At 40.1% G+C, this 22326-nt stretch overlaps 1 protein-coding gene across 1 annotated transcript in view; it reads right to left on the bottom strand.

Annotated features, from left to right (window-relative positions):
* The window catches only part of LOC149980711 (ephrin type-B receptor 4b-like), a 73848-nt gene extending 51993 nt beyond the window's left edge, over positions 1-21855 (bottom strand). The window contains exon 1 of the mRNA XM_090183308.1: positions 20820-21855. Within this exon, the coding sequence (XP_090039434.1) occupies positions 20820-20910 (91 nt within the window). The 5' untranslated portion in view covers positions 20911-21855. The remainder of the gene's footprint in view (positions 1-20819) is intronic.
* Positions 21856-22326: the final 471 nt, after the last annotated feature.

The following is a 22326-nucleotide window of genomic DNA, read 5'->3' as shown; positions in this document are numbered from 1 at the left end:
AACATGTATTATGGATGATATTATTTAGTTTTCTTTACTATGTTAAATTAGAGAACGTCTCCCTCTCAGTTTTCCGTATCATTCCTGCTCTGCTACAGAGTGGAACACTTTCCCTGACACATTGTAATTACACACACACACACACACACACACACACACACACACACACACACACACACACACACACACACACACACACACACACACACACACACACACAGAGAGAGAGAGAGAGATCTGCAATTACCCTCATAGTTTAATCAAGCAGAGAATTAGAGAGTGTACAACGTGAAACAGAATTAACAAAAACCAGAGCAAACTAGAATGCTATTTGGCCCTAAACAGAGAGTACACAGTGGCAGAATACCTGACCACTGTGACTGACCCAAACCTAAGGAAAGCTTTGACTATGTACAGACTCAGTGAGCATAGCCTTGCTATTGAGAAAGGCCGCCGTAGGCAGACATGGCTCTCAAGAGAAGACAGGCTATGTGCACACTGCCCACAAAATGAGGTGGAAACTGAGCTGCACTTCCTAACCTCCTGCCTAATGTATGACCATATTAGAGACACATATTTCCCTCAGATTGCACAGATCCACAAAGAATTAGAAAACAAACCCAATCTTGATAAACTCCCATATCTACTGGGTAAAATACCACAGTGTTTAATCAGAGCAGCAAGATTTGTGACCTGTTGCCACAAGAAAAGGGCAACCAGTGAAGAACAAACACCGTTGTAAATACAACCCATATTTATGTTTATTTATTTTCCCTTTTGTACTTTAACTATTTGCACATCATTACAACACTGTATATAGATATTTATTTATAATGTCTTTATTCTTTTGGAATGTAATGTTTACTGTTAATTTTTATTTTTTATTACACTTTTGTATATTATCTACCTCACTTGCTTTGGCAATGTTAACACATGTTTCCCATGCCAATAAAGCCCCTTGAATTGAATTGAGAGGAGTCGACAGAGCGTAACCGACGTGAATTCCTCAGGTTCACACACTTAACAAGATCCTTGACCTACCAACACCACACAATCACACACTCACACTCACACACACACACTCACACACACACAAGCTCTTAATGTGAGTCTGTCTGATAAAACTAATCCCTGCTTTAAAACAGACTGAGAAGAGTTGAAAGGAGAGGGGGAGAGGAGAGGAGAGGAGACGAGACGAGACGAGACGAGACGAGACGAGACGAGACGAGAGGAGAGGAGAGGAGAGGAGAGGAGAGGAGAGGAGAGGAGAGGAGAGGAGAGGAGAGGAGAGGAGAGGAGAGGAGAGGAGGAAAGGAGGTGAGGAGAGGAGGAGATGGTAGGGGGAGGAGTAAGAAAAGGAAGGAAAGAGGGAGATGTAGTTGAGATGAAGGACAGTAGAAGAAGACAGTAGAAGAAGTCTGTAGAAGAAGACAGTAGAAGAATACTGTAGAAGAATACTGTAGAAGAAGACAGTGGAAGAAGACTGTAGAAGAAGACAGTAGAATAAGACAGTAGAAGAAGACTGTAGAAGAATACTGTAGAAGAAGACAGTGGAAGAAGACTGTAGAAGAAGACAGTAGAATAAGACAGTAGAAGAAGACAGTAGAAGAATACTGTAGAAGAATACTGTAGAAGAAGACAGTGGAAGAAGACTGTAGAAGAAGACAGTAGAATAAGACAGTAGAAGAAGACTGTAGAAGAATACTGTAGAAGAAGACAGTGGAAGAAGACTGTAGAAGAAGACAGTAGAATAAGACTGTAGAAGAAGACTGTAGAAGAACACTACAGAAGAAGACTGTAGAAGAAGACTGTAGAAGAATACTGTAGAAGAAGACTACAGAATAAAACTGAAGAAGAAGACAGTAGAAGAAGACTGGGGAAGAAGACTGTAGAAGAAGACTGTAGAAGAATACTGTAGAAGAAGACTACAGAATAAAACTGAAGAAGAAGACAGTAGAAGAAGACTGGGGAAGAAGACTGTAGAAGAATACTGTAGAAGAAGACTACAGAATAAAACTGAAGAAGAAGACAGTAGAAGAAGACTGGGGAAGAAGACTGTAGAAGAAGACTGTAGAAGAAGACTGTAGAAGAAGACTGGGGAAGAAGACTGTAGAAGAAGACTGGGGAAGAAGACTGTAGAAGAAGACTACAGAATAAAACTGAAGAAGAAGACAGTAGAAGAAGACTGGGGAAGAAGACTGTAGAAGAAGACTGTAGAAGAAGACAGTAGAATAAGACTGTAGAAGAAGACAGTGGAAGAATACTGTAAAAGAAGACTGTAGAAGAAGACTGTAGAAGAAGACAGTAGAATAAGACAGTGGAAGAAGACTGTAGAAGAATACTGTAGAAGAAGACAGTGGAAGAAGACTGTAGAAGAATACTGTAGAAGAAGACAGTGGAAGAAGACTGGGGAAGAAGACTGTAGAAGAAGACTGTAGAAGAAGACTGTAAAAGAAGACTGTAGAAGAAGACTGTAGAAGAAGACTACAGAATAAAACTGAAGAAGAAGACAGTAGAAGAAGACTGGGGAAGAAGACTGTAGAAGAAGACTGTAGAAGAAGACTACAGAATAAAACTGAAGAAGAAGACAGTAGAAGAAGACAGTAGAAGAAGACTGGGGAAGAAGACTGTAGAAGAAGACTGTAGAAGAAGACAGTAGAAGAAGACTGTAGAAGAAGACTGTAGAAGAAGACTAGAATAAGACTGTAGAAGAAGACTACAGAATAAAACTGAAGAAGAAGACAGTAGAAGAAGACTGGGGAAGAAGACTGTAGAAGAAGACTGTAGAAGAAAACTGTAGAAGAAGACTACAGAATAAGACTGTAGAAGAAGACAGTAGAAGAAGACAGTAGAAGAAGACTGGGGAAGAAGACTGTAGAAGAAGACTACAGAATAAGACTGTAGAAGAAGACATTGGATGAAGACTGTAGAAGAAGACTGTAGAAGAAGACAGTAGAAGAAGACTGTAGAAGAAGACTGTAGAAGAAGACTAGAATAAGACTGTAGAAGAAGACTGGGGAAGAAGACTGTAGAAGAAGACAGTAGAATAAGACTACAGAATAAGACTGTGGAAGAAGACATTGGATGAAGACTGTAGAAGAAGACAGTGGAAGAAGACTGTAGAAGAATACTGTAGAAGAAGACTACAGAATAAAACTGAAGAAGAAGACAGTAGAAGAAGACTGGGGAAGAAGACTGTAGAAGAAGACTGTAGAAGAATACTGTAGAAGAAGACTACAGAATAAAACTGAAGAAGAAGACAGTAGAAGAAGACTGGGGAAGAAGACTGTAGAAGAATACTGTAGAAGAAGACTACAGAATAAAACTGAAGAAGAAGACAGTAGAAGAAGACTGGGGAAGAAGACTGTAGAAGAAGACTGTAGAAGAAGACTGTAGAAGAAGACTGGGGAAGAAGACTGTGGAAGAAGACTGTAGAAGAAGACTGTAGAAGAAGACTGTAGAAGAAGACTACAGAATAAAACTGAAGAAGAAGACAGTAGAAGAAGACTGGGGAAGAAGACTGTAGAAGAAGACTGTAGAAGAAGACAGTAGAATAAGACTGTAGAAGAAGACAGTGGAAGAATACTGTAAAAGAAGACTGTAGAAGAAGACTGTAGAAGAAGACAGTAGAATAAGACAGTGGAAGAAGACTGTAGAAGAATACTGTAGAAGAAGACAGTGGAAGAAGACTGTAGAAGAATACTGTAGAAGAAGACAGTGGAAGAAGACTGGGGAAGAAGACTGTAGAAGAAGACTGTAGAAGAAGACTGTAAAAGAAGACTGTAGAAGAAGACTGTAGAAGAAGACTACAGAATAAAACTGAAGAAGAAGACAGTAGAAGAAGACTGGGGAAGAAGACTGTAGAAGAAGACTGTAGAAGAAGACTACAGAATAAAACTGAAGAAGAAGACAGTAGAAGAAGACAGTAGAAGAAGACTGGGGAAGAAGACTGTAGAAGAAGACTGTAGAAGAAGACAGTAGAAGAAGACTGTAGAAGAAGACTGTAGAAGAAGACTAGAATAAGACTGTAGAAGAAGACTACAGAATAAAACTGAAGAAGAAGACAGTAGAAGAAGACTGGGGAAGAAGACTGTAGAAGAAGACTGTAGAAGAAAACTGTAGAAGAAGACTACAGAATAAAACTGTAGAAGAAGACAGTAGAAGAAGACAGTAGAAGAAGACTGGGGAAGAAGACTGTAGAAGAAGACTACAGAATAAGACTGTAGAAGAAGACATTGGATGAAGACTGTAGAAGAAGACTGTAGAAGAAGACAGTAGAAGAAGACTGTAGAAGAAGACTGTAGAAGAAGACTAGAATAAGACTGTAGAAGAAGACTGGGGAAGAAGAAGTCTGTAGAAGAAGACAGTAGAATAAGACTACAGAATAAGACTGTGGAAGAAGACATTGGATGAAGACTGTAGAAGAAGACAGTGGAAGAAGACTGTAGAAGAATACTGTAGAAGAAGACTACAGAATAAAACTGAAGAAGAAGACAGTAGAAGAAGACTGGGGAAGAAGACTGTAGAAGAAGACTGTAGAAGAATACTGTAGAAGAAGACTACAGAATAAAACTGAAGAAGAAGACAGTAGAAGAAGACTGGGGAAGAAGACTGTAGAAGAATACTGTAGAAGAAGACTACAGAATAAAACTGAAGAAGAAGACAGTAGAAGAAGACTGGGGAAGAAGACTGTAGAAGAAGACTAGAAGAAGACTGTAGAAGAAGACTGGGGAAGAAGACTGTAGAAGAAGACTGTAGAAGAAGACTGTAGAAGAAGACTGTAGAAGAAGACTACAGAATAAAACTGAAGAAGAAGACAGTAGAAGAAGACAGTAGAATAAGACTGTAGAAGAAGACAGTGGAAGAATACTGTAAAAGAAGACTGTAGAAGAAGACTGTAGAAGAAGACAGTAGAATAAGACAGTGGAAGAAGACTGTAGAAGAATACTGTAGAAGAAGACAGTGGAAGAAGACTGTAGAAGAATACTGTAGAAGAAGACAGTGGAAGAAGACTGGGGAAGAAGACTGTAGAAGAAGACTGTAGAAGAAGACTGTAAAAGAAGACTGTAGAAGAAGACTGTAGAAGAAGACTACAGAATAAAACTGAAGAAGAAGACAGTAGAAGAAGACTGGGGAAGAAGACTGTAGAAGAAGACTGTAGAAGAAGACTACAGAATAAAACTGAAGAAGAAGACAGTAGAAGAAGACAGTAGAAGAAGACAGTAGAAGAAGACTGTAGAAGAAGACTGTAGAAGAAGACTAGAATAAGACTGTAGAAGAAGACTACAGAATAAAACTGAAGAAGAAGACAGTAGAAGAAGACTGGGGAAGAAGACTGTAGAAGAAGACTGTAGAAGAAAACTGTAGAAGAAGACTACAGAATAAAACTGTAGAAGAAGACAGTAGAAGAAGACAGTAGAAGAAGACTGGGGAAGAAGACTGTAGAAGAAGACTACAGAATAAGACTGTAGAAGAAGACATTGGATGAAGACTGTAGAAGAAGACTGTAGAAGAAGACAGTAGAAGAAGACTGTAGAAGAAGACTGTAGAAGAAGACTAGAATAAGACTGTAGAAGAAGACTGGGGAAGAAGACTGTAGAAGAAGACAGTAGAATAAGACTACAGAATAAGACTGTGGAAGAAGACATTGGATGAAGACTGTAGAAGAAGACAGTGGAAGAAGACTGTAGAAGAAGACTGGAATAAAACATTTTTTAGATGTGATTTATTAGGATCCCCATTAGCCGACGCCAATGGAAACAGCTAGTCTTACTGGGGGTCCGACACATAACGAAAACGACATTACAGACTAAATACTTTTTACATACATTTCAAAACATTAGACAGTGGAAGAAGACAGTGGAAGAAGATAGTAGAAGAAGACAGTGGAAGAAGACTGTAGAAGAAGACAGTGGAAGAAGACTGTAGAAGAAGACAGTGGAAGAAGACTGTAGAAGAAGACAGTGGAAGAATACTGTGGAAGAAGACCATGGAAGAAGACTGGGGAAGAAGACTGTAGAAGAAGACAGTGGAAGAAGACTGTAGAAGAAGACTGTGGAAGAATACGGTGGAAGAAGACAGTAGAAGAAGACAGTAGAAGACTGTGGAAGAAGACAGTGGAAGAAGACAGTAGAAGCCTGTGGAAGAAGACAGTAGAAGACTGTGGAAGAAGAAAGTAGAAGAAGACAGTAGAAGAAGACAGTAGAAGACTGTGGAAGAAGACAGTAGAAGACTGTGGAAGAAGACAGTAGAAGAAGACAGTAGAAGAAGACAGTAGAAGACTGTGGAAGAAGACAGTAGAAGAAGACTGTGGAAGAAGCCAGTAGAAGAAGACAGTAGAAGACTGTGGAAGAAGACAGTAGAAGAAGACAGTAGAAGCCTGTTGAAGAAGACAGTAGAAGACTGTGGAAGAAGACAGCAGAAGCCTGTGGAAGAAGACAGTAGAAGCCTGTGGAAGAAGACAGTAGAAGACTGTGGAAGAAGACAGTAGAAGACTGTGGAAGAAGACAGTAGAAGAAGACAGTAGAAGAAGACAGTAGAAGACTGTGGAAGAATACAGTAGAAGACTGTGGAAGAAGACAGTAGAAGACTGTGGAAGAAGACAGTAGAAGACTGTGGAAGAGGACAGTAGAAGAAGACAGTAGAAGAAGACAGTAGAAGACTGTGGAAGAAGACAGTAGAAGAAGACAGTAGAAGACTGTGGAAGAAGACAGTAGAAGAAGACAGTAGAAGACTGTGGAAGAAGACAGTAGAAGAAGACAGTAGAAGAAGACAGTAGAAGACTGTGGAAGAAGACAGTAGAAGAAGACTGTGGAAGAAGACAGTAGAAGAAGACAGTGGAAGAAGACAGTAGAAGACTGTGGAAGAAGACAGTAGAAGAAGACAGTAGAAGAAGACAGTAGAAGAAGACTGTGGAAGAAGACAGTAGAAGACTGTGGAAGAAGACAGTAGAAGAAGACAGTAGAAGAAGTCAGTAGAAGACTGCAGAAGAAGATAGTAGAAGAAGACAGTAGAAGAAGACAGTAGAAGACTGTGGAAGAAGACAGTAGAAGAAGACAGTAGAAGAAGACTGTAGAAGAAGACTGGGGAAGAAGACTGTAGAAGAAGACTGGGGAAGAAGACTGTAGAAGAAGACTGTAGAAGAAGACTACAGAATAAAACTGAAGAAGAAGACAGTAGAAGAAGACTGGGGAAGAAGACTGTAGAAGAAGACTGTAGAAGAAGACAGTAGAATAAGACTGTAGAAGAAGACAGTGGAAGAATACTGTAAAAGAAGACTGTAGAAGAAGACTGTAGAAGAAGACAGTAGAATAAGACAGTGGAAGAAGACTGTAGAAGAATACTGTAGAAGAAGACAGTGGAAGAAGACTGTAGAAGAATACTGTAGAAGAAGACAGTGGAAGAAGACTGGGGAAGAAGACTGTAGAAGAAGACTGTAGAAGAAGACTGTAAAAGAAGACTGTAGAAGAAGACTGTAGAAGAAGACTACAGAATAAAACTGAAGAAGAAGACAGTAGAAGAAGACTGGGGAAGAAGACTGTAGAAGAAGACTGTAGAAGAAGACTACAGAATAAAACTGAAGAAGAAGACAGTAGAAGAAGACAGTAGAAGAAGACTGGGGAAGAAGACTGTAGAAGAAGACTGTAGAAGAAGACAGTAGAAGAAGACTGTAGAAGAAGACTGTAGAAGAAGACTAGAATAAGACTGTAGAAGAAGACTACAGAATAAAACTGAAGAAGAAGACAGTAGAAGAAGACTGGGGAAGAAGACTGTAGAAGAAGACTGTAGAAGAAAACTGTAGAAGAAGACTACAGAATAAGACTGTAGAAGAAGACAGTAGAAGAAGACAGTAGAAGAAGACTGGGGAAGAAGACTGTAGAAGAAGACTACAGAATAAGACTGTAGAAGAAGACATTGGATGAAGACTGTAGAAGAAGACTGTAGAAGAAGACAGTAGAAGAAGACTGTAGAAGAAGACTGTAGAAGAAGACTAGAATAAGACTGTAGAAGAAGACTGGGGAAGAAGAAGTCTGTAGAAGAAGACAGTAGAATAAGACTACAGAATAAGACTGTGGAAGAAGACATTGGATGAAGACTGTAGAAGAAGACAGTGGAAGAAGACTGTAGAAGAATACTGTAGAAGAAGACTACAGAATAAAACTGAAGAAGAAGACAGTAGAAGAAGACTGGGGAAGAAGACTGTAGAAGAAGACTGTAGAAGAATACTGTAGAAGAAGACTACAGAATAAAACTGAAGAAGAAGACAGTAGAAGAAGACTGGGGAAGAAGACTGTAGAAGAATACTGTAGAAGAAGACTACAGAATAAAACTGAAGAAGAAGACAGTAGAAGAAGACTGGGGAAGAAGACTGTAGAAGAAGACTGTAGAAGAAGACTGTAGAAGAAGACTGGGGAAGAAGACTGTAGAAGAAGACTGTAGAAGAAGACTGTAGAAGAAGACTGTAGAAGAAGACTACAGAATAAAACTGAAGAAGAAGACAGTAGAAGAAGACAGTAGAAGACTGTGGAAGAAGACAGTAGAAGAAGACTGTGGAAGAAGCCAGTAGAAGAAGACAGTAGAAGACTGTGGAAGAAGACAGTAGAAGAAGACAGTAGAAGCCTGTTGAAGAAGACAGTAGAAGACTGTGGAAGAAGACAGCAGAAGCCTGTGGAAGAAGACAGTAGAAGCCTGTGGAAGAAGACAGTAGAAGACTGTGGAAGAAGACAGTAGAAGACTGTGGAAGAAGACAGTAGAAGAAGACAGTAGAAGAAGACAGTAGAAGACTGTGGAAGAATACAGTAGAAGACTGTGGAAGAAGACAGTAGAAGACTGTGGAAGAAGACAGTAGAAGACTGTGGAAGAGGACAGTAGAAGAAGACAGTAGAAGAAGACAGTAGAAGACTGTGGAAGAAGACAGTAGAAGAAGACAGTAGAAGACTGTGGAAGAAGACAGTAGAAGAAGACAGTAGAAGACTGTGGAAGAAGACAGTAGAAGAAGACAGTAGAAGAAGACAGTAGAAGACTGTGGAAGAAGACAGTAGAAGAAGACTGTGGAAGAAGACAGTAGAAGAAGACAGTGGAAGAAGACAGTAGAAGACTGTGGAAGAAGACAGTAGAAGAAGACAGTAGAAGAAGACAGTAGAAGAAGACTGTGGAAGAAGACAGTAGAAGACTGTGGAAGAAGACAGTAGAAGAAGACAGTAGAAGAAGTCAGTAGAAGACTGCAGAAGAAGATAGTAGAAGAAGACAGTAGAAGAAGACAGTAGAAGACTGTGGAAGAAGACAGTAGAAGAAGACAGTAGAAGAAGACTGTAGAAGAAGACTGGGGAAGAAGACTGTAGAAGAAGACTGGGGAAGAAGACTGTAGAAGAAGACTGTAGAAGAAGACTACAGAATAAAACTGAAGAAGAAGACAGTAGAAGAAGACTGGGGAAGAAGACTGTAGAAGAAGACTGTAGAAGAAGACAGTAGAATAAGACTGTAGAAGAAGACAGTGGAAGAATACTGTAAAAGAAGACTGTAGAAGAAGACTGTAGAAGAAGACAGTAGAATAAGACAGTGGAAGAAGACTGTAGAAGAATACTGTAGAAGAAGACAGTGGAAGAAGACTGTAGAAGAATACTGTAGAAGAAGACAGTGGAAGAAGACTGGGGAAGAAGACTGTAGAAGAAGACTGTAGAAGAAGACTGTAAAAGAAGACTGTAGAAGAAGACTGTAGAAGAAGACTACAGAATAAAACTGAAGAAGAAGACAGTAGAAGAAGACTGGGGAAGAAGACTGTAGAAGAAGACTGTAGAAGAAGACTACAGAATAAAACTGAAGAAGAAGACAGTAGAAGAAGACAGTAGAAGAAGACTGGGGAAGAAGACTGTAGAAGAAGACTGTAGAAGAAGACAGTAGAAGAAGACTGTAGAAGAAGACTGTAGAAGAAGACTAGAATAAGACTGTAGAAGAAGACTACAGAATAAAACTGAAGAAGAAGACAGTAGAAGAAGACTGGGGAAGAAGACTGTAGAAGAAGACTGTAGAAGAAAACTGTAGAAGAAGACTACAGAATAAGACTGTAGAAGAAGACAGTAGAAGAAGACAGTAGAAGAAGACTGGGGAAGAAGACTGTAGAAGAAGACTACAGAATAAGACTGTAGAAGAAGACATTGGATGAAGACTGTAGAAGAAGACTGTAGAAGAAGACAGTAGAAGAAGACTGTAGAAGAAGACTGTAGAAGAAGACTAGAATAAGACTGTAGAAGAAGACTGGGGAAGAAGAAGTCTGTAGAAGAAGACAGTAGAATAAGACTACAGAATAAGACTGTGGAAGAAGACATTGGATGAAGACTGTAGAAGAAGACAGTGGAAGAAGACTGTAGAAGAATACTGTAGAAGAAGACTACAGAATAAAACTGAAGAAGAAGACAGTAGAAGAAGACTGGGGAAGAAGACTGTAGAAGAAGACTGTAGAAGAATACTGTAGAAGAAGACTACAGAATAAAACTGAAGAAGAAGACAGTAGAAGAAGACTGGGGAAGAAGACTGTAGAAGAATACTGTAGAAGAAGACTACAGAATAAAACTGAAGAAGAAGACAGTAGAAGAAGACTGGGGAAGAAGACTGTAGAAGAAGACTGTAGAAGAAGACTGTAGAAGAAGACTGGGGAAGAAGACTGTAGAAGAAGACTGTAGAAGAAGACTGTAGAAGAAGACTGTAGAAGAAGACTACAGAATAAAACTGAAGAAGAAGACAGTAGAAGAAGACAGTAGAATAAGACTGTAGAAGAAGACAGTGGAAGAATACTGTAAAAGAAGACTGTAGAAGAAGACTGTAGAAGAAGACAGTAGAATAAGACAGTGGAAGAAGACTGTAGAAGAATACTGTAGAAGAAGACAGTGGAAGAAGACTGTAGAAGAATACTGTAGAAGAAGACAGTGGAAGAAGACTGGGGAAGAAGACTGTAGAAGAAGACTGTAGAAGAAGACTGTAAAAGAAGACTGTAGAAGAAGACTGTAGAAGAAGACTACAGAATAAAACTGAAGAAGAAGACAGTAGAAGAAGACTGGGGAAGAAGACTGTAGAAGAAGACTGTAGAAGAAGACTACAGAATAAAACTGAAGAAGAAGACAGTAGAAGAAGACAGTAGAAGAAGACAGTAGAAGAAGACTGTAGAAGAAGACTGTAGAAGAAGACTAGAATAAGACTGTAGAAGAAGACTACAGAATAAAACTGAAGAAGAAGACAGTAGAAGAAGACTGGGGAAGAAGACTGTAGAAGAAGACTGTAGAAGAAAACTGTAGAAGAAGACTACAGAATAAAACTGTAGAAGAAGACAGTAGAAGAAGACAGTAGAAGAAGACTGGGGAAGAAGACTGTAGAAGAAGACTACAGAATAAGACTGTAGAAGAAGACATTGGATGAAGACTGTAGAAGAAGACTGTAGAAGAAGACAGTAGAAGAAGACTGTAGAAGAAGACTGTAGAAGAAGACTAGAATAAGACTGTAGAAGAAGACTGGGGAAGAAGACTGTAGAAGAAGACAGTAGAATAAGACTACAGAATAAGACTGTGGAAGAAGACATTGGATGAAGACTGTAGAAGAAGACAGTGGAAGAAGACTGTAGAAGAAGACTGGAATAAAACATTTTTTAGATGTGATTTATTAGGATCCCCATTAGCCGACGCCAATGGAAACAGCTAGTCTTACTGGGGGTCCGACACATAACGAAAACGACATTACAGACTAAATACTTTTTACATACATTTCAAAACATTAGACAGTGGAAGAAGACAGTGGAAGAAGATAGTAGAAGAAGACAGTGGAAGAAGACTGTAGAAGAAGACAGTGGAAGAAGACTGTAGAAGAAGACAGTGGAAGAAGACTGTAGAAGAAGACAGTGGAAGAATACTGTGGAAGAAGACCATGGAAGAAGACTGGGGAAGAAGACTGTAGAAGAAGACAGTGGAAGAAGACTGTAGAAGAAGACTGTGGAAGAATACGGTGGAAGAAGACAGTAGAAGAAGACAGTAGAAGACTGTGGAAGAAGACAGTGGAAGAAGACAGTAGAAGCCTGTGGAAGAAGACAGTAGAAGACTGTGGAAGAAGAAAGTAGAAGAAGACAGTAGAAGAAGACAGTAGAAGACTGTGGAAGAAGACAGTAGAAGACTGTGGAAGAAGACAGTAGAAGAAGACAGTAGAAGAAGACAGTAGAAGACTGTGGAAGAAGACAGTAGAAGAAGACTGTGGAAGAAGCCAGTAGAAGAAGACAGTAGAAGACTGTGGAAGAAGACAGTAGAAGAAGACAGTAGAAGCCTGTTGAAGAAGACAGTAGAAGACTGTGGAAGAAGACAGCAGAAGCCTGTGGAAGAAGACAGTAGAAGCCTGTGGAAGAAGACAGTAGAAGACTGTGGAAGAAGACAGTAGAAGACTGTGGAAGAAGACAGTAGAAGAAGACAGTAGAAGAAGACAGTAGAAGACTGTGGAAGAATACAGTAGAAGACTGTGGAAGAAGACAGTAGAAGACTGTGGAAGAAGACAGTAGAAGACTGTGGAAGAGGACAGTAGAAGAAGACAGTAGAAGAAGACAGTAGAAGACTGTGGAAGAAGACAGTAGAAGAAGACAGTAGAAGACTGTGGAAGAAGACAGTAGAAGAAGACAGTAGAAGACTGTGGAAGAAGACAGTAGAAGAAGACAGTAGAAGAAGACAGTAGAAGACTGTGGAAGAAGACAGTAGAAGAAGACTGTGGAAGAAGACAGTAGAAGAAGACAGTGGAAGAAGACAGTAGAAGACTGTGGAAGAAGACAGTAGAAGAAGACAGTAGAAGAAGACAGTAGAAGAAGACTGTGGAAGAAGACAGTAGAAGACTGTGGAAGAAGACAGTAGAAGAAGACAGTAGAAGAAGTCAGTAGAAGACTGCAGAAGAAGATAGTAGAAGAAGACAGTAGAAGAAGACAGTAGAAGACTGTGGAAGAAGACAGTAGAAGAAGTCAGTAGAAGACAGTAGAAGAAGACAGTAGAAGAAGACAGTAGAAGAAGACTGTGGAAGGAGACAGTAGAAGAAGACTGTGGAAGAAGACAGTAGAAGAAGACAGTAGAAGAAGACAGTAGAATACTGTGGAAGAAGACAGTAGAAGAAGACAGTAGAAGACAGTAGAAGAAGACAGTAGAAGACTGTGGAAGAAGACAGTAGAAGAAGACAATAGAAGACTGTGGAAGAAGACAGTAGAAGAAGACAGTAGAAGACTGTGGAAGAAGACAGTAGAAGAAGACAGTAGAAGAAGACAGTAGAAGACAGTAGAAGAAGACAGTAGAAGACTGTGGAAGAAGACAGTAGAAGAAGACAGTAGAAGACTGTGGAAGAAGACAGTAGAAGAAGACTGTGGAAGAAGACAGTAGAAGAAGACTGTGGAAGAAGACAGTAGAAGAAGACAGTAGAAGACTGTGGAAGAAGACAGTAGAAGAGGACAGTAGTAGAAGACTGTGGAAGAAGTTTCTACATGCTTTTTAGATGTTTCTACAAGCTTTATAAAGCTTCCAAAAGAGGGACTTCATCTTGAAGGAGTCAGAGAGGGATTAGGAAAACCACAGAAAACTTCCTAACATCAGACGACTGCTTTCTGCTGTTTAAACCACGAGAGACACAGTCACTCACATGTTTACACAACACACATTTAACAACCGCACTGATGGAATCAACACTCAGAAGAGGAGGAAGGGGGAGGAGGGGAGGAAGGAGGAGGGAGGAAGAAGGGAGGGAGGAAGAAGGGAGAGAGGAGGGGAGGGGAGGAAGGAGGGATGGAGGGAGGGAGGGAGGAAGAAGGGGGAGGAGGGGAGGAAGAAGGAGGGGAGGAGGGAACGAAGAAGGGAGAGAGGAGGGGAGGAAGGAGGGAGGGAGGAAGAAGGAGGGAGGAGGGGAGGAAGAAGGGATGGAAGAAAGGAGAGAGGAGGGGAGGAAGAAGGAGGGTAGGAAGAAGGAGGGAGGAGGGGAGGAAGAAGGGAGGGAAGAAAGGAGAGAGGAGGAGAGGAAGAAGGAGGGAGGAGGGGAGGAAGAAGGAGGGAGGAAGAGGGGAGGGGAGGAAGAAGGAGGAAGGAGGGGAGGAAGAAGGGAGGGAGGAGGGAAGAAAGGAGGGAGGAGGAAGAAGGGAAGGAAGAAAGGAGGGAGGAGGGGAGGAAGAAGGAAGGGAAGAAAAGACGAGGAAGAAAGGGAGAAACAGAAGGCAGGGTGGTGATGTTGTGAGGATGAGACAGAATAAAGGAGGAAGGAGATTATACAGTGAATGTATATTACACACAGCGCATTCGGAAAGAATTCAGACCCCATGACTTTATTTTGTTTGTTACGTTACAGACTTATTATAAAATGGATTAACTTGTTTCCCCTCCCGCCTCCCCCCAATCAATCTACACAATACCCCATAATGACTAAATACCCCATAATGACTCAATACCCCATAATGACTCAATGCCCCATAATGACTCAATACCCCATAATGACTCAATACCTCATAATGACTCACTACCCCATAATGACACAATACCCCATAATGACTCAATACCCCATGATGACTCAATACCCCATAATGACTCAATACCTCATAATGACTCACTACCCCATAATGTCTCAATACCCCATAATGACTCAATACCTCATAATGACTCCATACCCCATAATGACACAATACCCCATAATGACTCAATACCCCATAATGACACAAAACCCCATAATGACTCAATACCCCATAATGACACAAAACCCCATAATGACTCAATGCCCCATAATGACACAATACCCCATAATGACTCAATACCCCATAATGACTCAATGCCCCATAATGACACAATACCCCATAATGACTCAATACCCCATAATGAATCAATACCCCATAATGACTCAATACCCCGTAATGACTCACTATCCCATAATGACACAATACCCCATAATGACTCAATACCCCATAATGACCCAATACCCCATAATGACTCAATAGCCCATAATGACACACTACCCCATAATGACTCAATACCCCATAATGACTCAATACCCCATAATGACTCAATACCCCGTAATGACACACTATCCCATAATGACTCAATACCCCATCATGACTCAATACCTTATAATGACTCAATAGCCCATAATGATACAATACCCCATAATGACACACTACCCCATAATGACTCAATACCCCATAATGACTCAATACCCCATAATGACACAATACCCCATAATGACTCAATACCCCCATAATGACATACGTTTTTGGGATGTAGTTTAGATGTAGTTTGGATGTAGTTTAGGTGTAGTTTAGGTGTAGTTTGACATAGTTTAGGTGTAGTTTGGGTGTAGTTTGGATTTAGTTTAGATGTAGTTTGGATATAGTTTAGATGTAGTTTGGATATAGTTCGGGTGTAGTTTAGGTGTAGTTTGGATATAGTTTGGGTGAAGTTTGGATATAGTTTAGATGTAGTTTAGATATAGTTTAGGTGTAGTTTGGATGTAGTTTAGGTGTAGTTTGGATGTAGTTTAGATGTAGTTTGGATATAGTTTAGATGTAGTTTGGATATAGTCTAGGTGTTGTTTAGGTGTAGTTTGGATATAGTTTGGGTGTAGTTTGGAGAGAGTTTAGATGTAGTTTGGTTAAAGTTTGGGTGTAGTTTGGATAGAGTTTAGATGTAGTTTGGATATAGTTTAGGTGTAGTTTGGATGTAGTTTAGGTGTAGTTTGACATAGTTTAGGTGTACTTTGGATATAGTTTAGCTGTAGTTTGGATATAGTTTAGGTGTAGTTTGACATAGTTTAGGTGTAGTTTGGATATAGTTTAGGTGTAGTTTAGGTGTAGTTTGGATATAGTTTATGTGTAGTTTGGATATAGTTTAGGTGTAGTTTGGATATAGTTTATGTCACGGCTTCCACCAAAGTCGTTTCCTCTCCTTGTTCGGGCGGTGTTCGGCGGTCGGCGTCACCGGTCTTCTTGCCATCGTCATTTTCCATTTGTTTTGTCTTGTTTTCTTACACACCTGGTTTCCATTTCCCTCATTAATTGTTGTGTATTTAACCCTCTGCTCCCCCCATGTCCATGTGTGGAATTGTTTGTTTGTTAAGTGCTTGTGCGCTATGTTACTGGTGCGTGTCAGGTTTTGTACCCATGTAGGTTCTTTTTGTATTGCCGTGGGTTTTGTATTAAACTGCTCCAGCTATTACCTATCTCTGCTCTCCTGCGTCTGACTTCACTGCCACCAGTTACGCAACCCTTACAGTTTAGGTGTAATTTGGTTATAGTTTAGGTGTAGTTTGGATATAGTTTAGGTGTAGTTTGATATAGTTTAGGTGTAGTTTAGATAAAGTTTGACATAGTTTAGCTGTAGTTTGGGTGTAGTTTGGATTAGAGGTCGACCGATTAATCGGAATGGACCGATTAATTAGGGCCGCTTTCATAACAATCGTAAATCTGTATTTTTGGGCGCCGATTTGCCAATTTAAAAAAAAACGTTTTTATATATTTGTTTTTTTTATATATACCTTTATTTAACCAGGCAAGTCAGTTAAGAACACATTCTTATTTTCAATGACGGCCTAGGAACAGTGGGTTAACTGCCTTGTTCAGGGGCAGAACGACAGATTTTCACCTTGTCAGCTCGGGGGATCCAATCTTGCAACCTTACAGTTAACTAGTCCAACGCAATAACGACCTGCCTCTCTCTCGTCGCACTCCACAAGGAGACTGACTACCTGTTACGCGAATGCAGTAAGCCAAGGTAAGTTCCTAGCTAGCATTAAACTTATCTTATAAAAAACAATCAATCATAATCACAAGTTAACTACACATGGTTGAGGATATTACTAGATGTTATCTAGCATGTCCTGCATTGCATATAATCTGACTGAGCATACAAGTATCTAAGTATCTGACTGAGCGGTGGTAGGCAGAAGCAGGCGCGTAAACATTAATTCAAACAGCCCTTTCGTGTGTTTTGCCAGCAGCTCTTCGTTGTGCGTCAAGCATTGCGCTGTTTATGACTTCAAGCCTATCAACTTGCGAGATGAGGCTGGTGTAACCGAAGTGAAATGGCTAGCTAGTTAGCGCGCGCTAATAGCGTTTCAAACATCACTCGCTCTGAGCCTTGCAGTAGTTGTTTCCCTTGCTCTGCATGGGTAACGCTGCTTCGAGGGTGGCTGTTGTCGTTGTGTTCCTGGTTCGAGCCCAGGGAGGAGCGAGGAGAGGGACGGAAGCTAATAGTCAAAGGTTAATGAAATACAAATGGTATAGAGGGAAATAGTCCTATAATTCCTATAATAACTACAACCTAAAACTTCTTACCTGGGAATATTGAAGACTCATGTTAAAAGGAACCACCAGCTTTCATATGTTCTCATGTTCTGAGCAAGGAACTGAAACGTTAGCTTTCTTACATGGCACATATTGCACTTTTACTTTCTTCTCCAACACTTTGTTTTTGCATTATTTAAACCAAATTGAACATGATTCATTATTTACTTGAGGCTAAATTGATTTTATTGATATATTATATTAAGTTAAAATAAGTGTTAATTCAGTATCGTTGTAATTGTCATTATTACAAATAAATAAAAATAAATACAAATCGGCCGATTAATTGGTATCGGCTTTTTTGGTCCTCCAATAATCGGTATCGGCGTTGAAAAATCATAATCGGTCGACCTCTAGTTTGGATATGGTTTAGGTGTAGTTTGATATAGTTTAGGTGTAGTTTAGATAAAGTTTGACATAGTTTAGCTGTAGTTTGAGTGTAGTTTAGCTGTAGTTTGGGTGGGCGATCATCAGCTGCGCAAGCTGAATGAGAAGCAGGGAGGAAATTACGTGCTCTTAAAATTGCTTATAACACTAATTATGTTTGTGATATTAAGATTCTACATAGACCTATTTAGGAAAAGTCAAATGAATCAAAAACATGGCAGAGCATTGAAGAAGGCCATTTGAAGGCCGAAACATCAATCATTTAAACTTGCTTAATAAAACTAAGATGTTTTAATGGCCCCTTTTCCTTTCCAATGAGTAATAAAAATAAGTCAACATGACGCTCTTGGCTCTTATTAGTGTTAGAGCCCTCTGTCCCTGGTCGCTCTGCAATCTACATACACAAACACACCAGGGTTTCCTTTAGCCTGTAATTGTCAGCTTTTGTGTGTGTGTGTGTGTGTGTGTGTGTGTGTGTGTGTGTGTGTGTGTGTGTGTGTGTGTGTGTGTGTGTGTGTGTGTGTGTGTGTGTGTGTGTGTGTAAGATGGCAGAGAAACCATTGACACTCAGTTCAGATGAAAAAGAAAGACTGAATTTATCAAAGATTCATGGGAGGAGGAGGAATGAGCTGGGGAGAGAGAGAAAGAGAGGGACAGAGAGGGAGGAAGAGAGAATGGGAGGAGGAATGAGCTGGTGAGAGAGAGAAAGAGGGGGACAGAGAGGGAGGAAGAGAGAATGGGAGGAGGAGGAATGAGCTGGTGAGAGAGAGAAAGAGAGGGACAGAGAGGGAGGAAGAGAGAATGGGAGGAAGAGGAAAAAGCTGGGGAGAGAGAGAAAGATTGAGAGAATGGGAGGAAGAGGAATGAGCTGGGGGAGAGAGAGAAAGATTGGGACAAAGAGGGAGGAAGAGGAGAGGGACAGAGAGGGAGGAAGAAGAGACTTAAAAAGAAGAGAAAGAGAGGAAACCAAGAAGAGGAAGAGATTTCACAGTTGTCGTGAAGACCACACAGCAAGACCCCCTCTAAAGTTCAGACACACACAAACACACACAACACACACAAAACACACACACACACACACAACACTGGTGTATATAGAGTTTATCTGGCTGATAATAATCAGGTTATTAGGATCATAATCAGGGAATTAGGATCATAATCAGGACAATAGGATCATAATCAGGATCATAATCAGGTTAATATGATCATAATCAGGTTATTAGGATCATTATCGGGTTATTAGAATCATAATCAGGTTAATAGGATCATAATCAGGTTAATAGGATCCTAATCAGGATCATAATGAGGTTAATGGGATCATAATCAGGTTAATAGGATCCTAATCAGGATCATAATCAGGTTAATAGGACCATAATTGGGCTATTAGGATCATAATCGGGCTATTAGGATTGTAATCAGGTTAATATGATCATAATCAGGATCATAATCAGGTTATTAGGATCACAATCAGGTTGTTAGGATCATAATCCGGTTAATAGGATCATAATCAGGTTAATATGGTCATAATCAGGTTATTAGGTTCATAATCAGGTTAATGGGATCATAATCAGGTTAATAGGATCCTAATCAGGATCATAATCAGGTTAATAGGATCATAATCGGGTTATTAGGATCATAATCAGGTTATTAGGATCGTAATCAGGTTAATATGATCATAATCAGGATCATAATCAGGTTGTTAGGATCATAATCAGGTTAATAGGATCATATTCAGGTTATTAGGATCATAATCAGGTTATTAGGATCATAATCAGGTTAATAGGATCATAATCAGGATCCTAATCAGGTTAATAGGATCATAATCAGGTTATTAGGATCATAATCAGGTTAATAGGATCATAATCAGGATCAAATCAGGTTAATAGGATCATAATCTTGATCCTAAACAGGTTAATATGATCATAATCAGATTAATAGGATCATAATCAGGTTAATATAATCATAATCAGGATCATAATCAGGTTAATAGGATCATAATCAGGTTATTAGGATCATAATCAGGTTAATATGATCATAATCAGGTTATTAGGATCATAATCTGGTTATTAGGATCATAATAAGGATCCTAAACAGGTTAATAGGATCACAATCAGATTAATAGGATCATAATCAGGTTAATAGAATCATAATCAGGATCATAATCAGGTTAATAGGATCATAATCAAGTTATTAGGATCATAATCTGGTTATTAGGATCATAATCAGGTTAATATAATCATAATCAGGATCCTAAACAGGTTAATAGGATCATAATCAGGTTATTAGGGTCATAATCAGGTTATTAGGATCATAATCAGGTTATTAGGGTCATAATCAGGTTATTAGGGTCATAATCAGGTTATTATGATCATAATCAGGTTATTAGGGTCATAATCAGGTTAATAGGATCACAATCAGGTTAATAGGATCACAATCTGGGTAACAAAATATTGTTTCAGGAATGCTAATCTGATACATTACGTTTCTAACAACAGAAATTATTTCAGAAACAATCGGAGATGGTGGGTGACGAAATCCCCTTGTGCTTTTTAGGTGGAATGACCCAACAGGCCACCCACACACACACACACACACACACACGCACGCACGCACGCACGCACACACACACACACACACACACACACACACACACACACACACACACACACACACACACACACACACACACACACACACACACACACACACACACACACACACACACACACACACACACACACCTTGGGTATTATGCCTATTGTCTTTTATAGCTGCCGGTCTGCCTGTCTGAAACCTCAATCAGTTTCACAGTAATCAACATCTCGAATCCTACTTCATGGTTTCTCCCTGATCACAGACTGTCTCCATGTGAAGCTTTGTGTCAACAAAAACAAAAAACTTTTTTTTAAATCATGTTGGTCCTCAAATTTAAATCAAATTAACTACCCTAGTTAGCCCATGTCTCACAATAAATGTTCTAAGTAAGTGTGGAGAGAGAGAGAGAGATTCACAGTCTGTATATTAATAAAACAAAAACACAACATGGCACAAAACCATTGATCAAATATTAGTTTTATAGATTTTTTTTTTGTTTAAATTAAACTTCTTCACGTACCTTCCTCTGCCATACAAGGTGACAAAACCAGCTCGATCAGCACGAGCCACAACACGGTCACGGTGCTCCAATTGCCCCCGCGCCGCTCCATACCGGCCAGGTACTCCCGTTACTCTCCTGGATTATTGATCACCGATCAGAACCTCTGTCCCGGTGGGGTGTCAGCTAGGTCCAGTGTCGGCACGCCGCGCCACCCACATCAGTCACGAAAAGCAGTTAACTCGGTCTCCGCGAGGTCAGCAGTCATCACCAACAACCGGTCATATTCCCTCTTTTATCAGTAGTTTTTTTGCTTTTTTAAGGTTAGCGTTAATTATTTAACCTACCGCCAAAAACGCTGAAGTCCCCAGGATCAAAGCAAAAGTCAAAACAAGTTTATAATCCCACCTGAAACTCCTCCTTGTTCCTCCGCTATCCACTGTGTCCTCATTTCCTCTGAGCCCGGAGAGAGGGGTATGGAGGGGTATGGGGGATAGGAGAAAGAACAGAGACTACATGAGCTAGTGTTCCCCTCCCTGTGGCCGGGCTGAGGCTGCTGTCTGCCGGGTAGTTTAGTAACTGGAGCCCGGGGAATTCACACGATCCAGGACCAGAGACCAAAGAGACGAGGCATAGCCCGCTACACACTTACCTCGCAAACACACACTATTTCACACACACACAAACACACACACACACACACACACACACACACACACACACACACACACACCGCCCGTTCTCTCTCTATCAACAACAGCATTCCAGTTGGAAATTAAATCCAGCGGTCAGTCTTTTCCCCTCTTTCGTTCGTTCTTTCTTTCTTTCTTTCTCTCTTTTCAAACGCTTCCCTAATATCCACGCATCGTCGCTATTTCTGAACGTTAAAACTATGACATAAACTATTCAACAGCGCGGCAGTGTATCGTTATAAATAACAAGATAATATATTCAGAAAGTGTGTCCGTAGCTCTCTGCTGCTGATCCTGACACGAGACACTAACTACTGCTGTTGTCCCGGAGCCCCTCCGTCTGCCAGATTCCACCCACACCCTGCTATTGGCCAGTCCATCTGTCGGTCAGCAAGGACCTGCATGACAATAGGGTGATATGAAGGACTGAGTGACATGAGAGAATTCAACGGAATGGTAGATTTTATAATGGGAAAAGTATGTCTCTCTCTCCCTCGTCCATTTTCTTTTTCTAACTTTACCCCCTATCCGTCTCTCTCCCCTTCTCTTCCCCTCTCAGTTCAGTTCAGAAGGCTTTATATTGGCGTCAGAAGCACTATTTTGGCGTTGAAGCACGTGTTTACATTGTAGAACCAAGTGAGAAAAAAACAACATACAGAAGTGAGAAGAAACACAAAATAAGATCATCAAAAAAACATTACAGGTAATCAACATGTACAGTAACCATTCATAAAGACAGGTCAGGTAATCAACATGTACAGTAACCATTCATAAAGACAGGTCAGGTAATCAACATGTACAGTAACCATTCATAAAGACAGGTCAGGTAATCAACA

This window comes from Oncorhynchus mykiss, chromosome 9 (assembly GCF_057628025.1).
Source record: "Oncorhynchus mykiss isolate SJ-2025 chromosome 9, ASM5762802v1, whole genome shotgun sequence".
NCBI lineage: Eukaryota > Metazoa > Chordata > Actinopteri > Salmoniformes > Salmonidae > Oncorhynchus > Oncorhynchus mykiss.
Note: the sequence above shows the minus strand (reverse complement) of the source record. Positions and strands in the feature narration are given on the sequence as shown.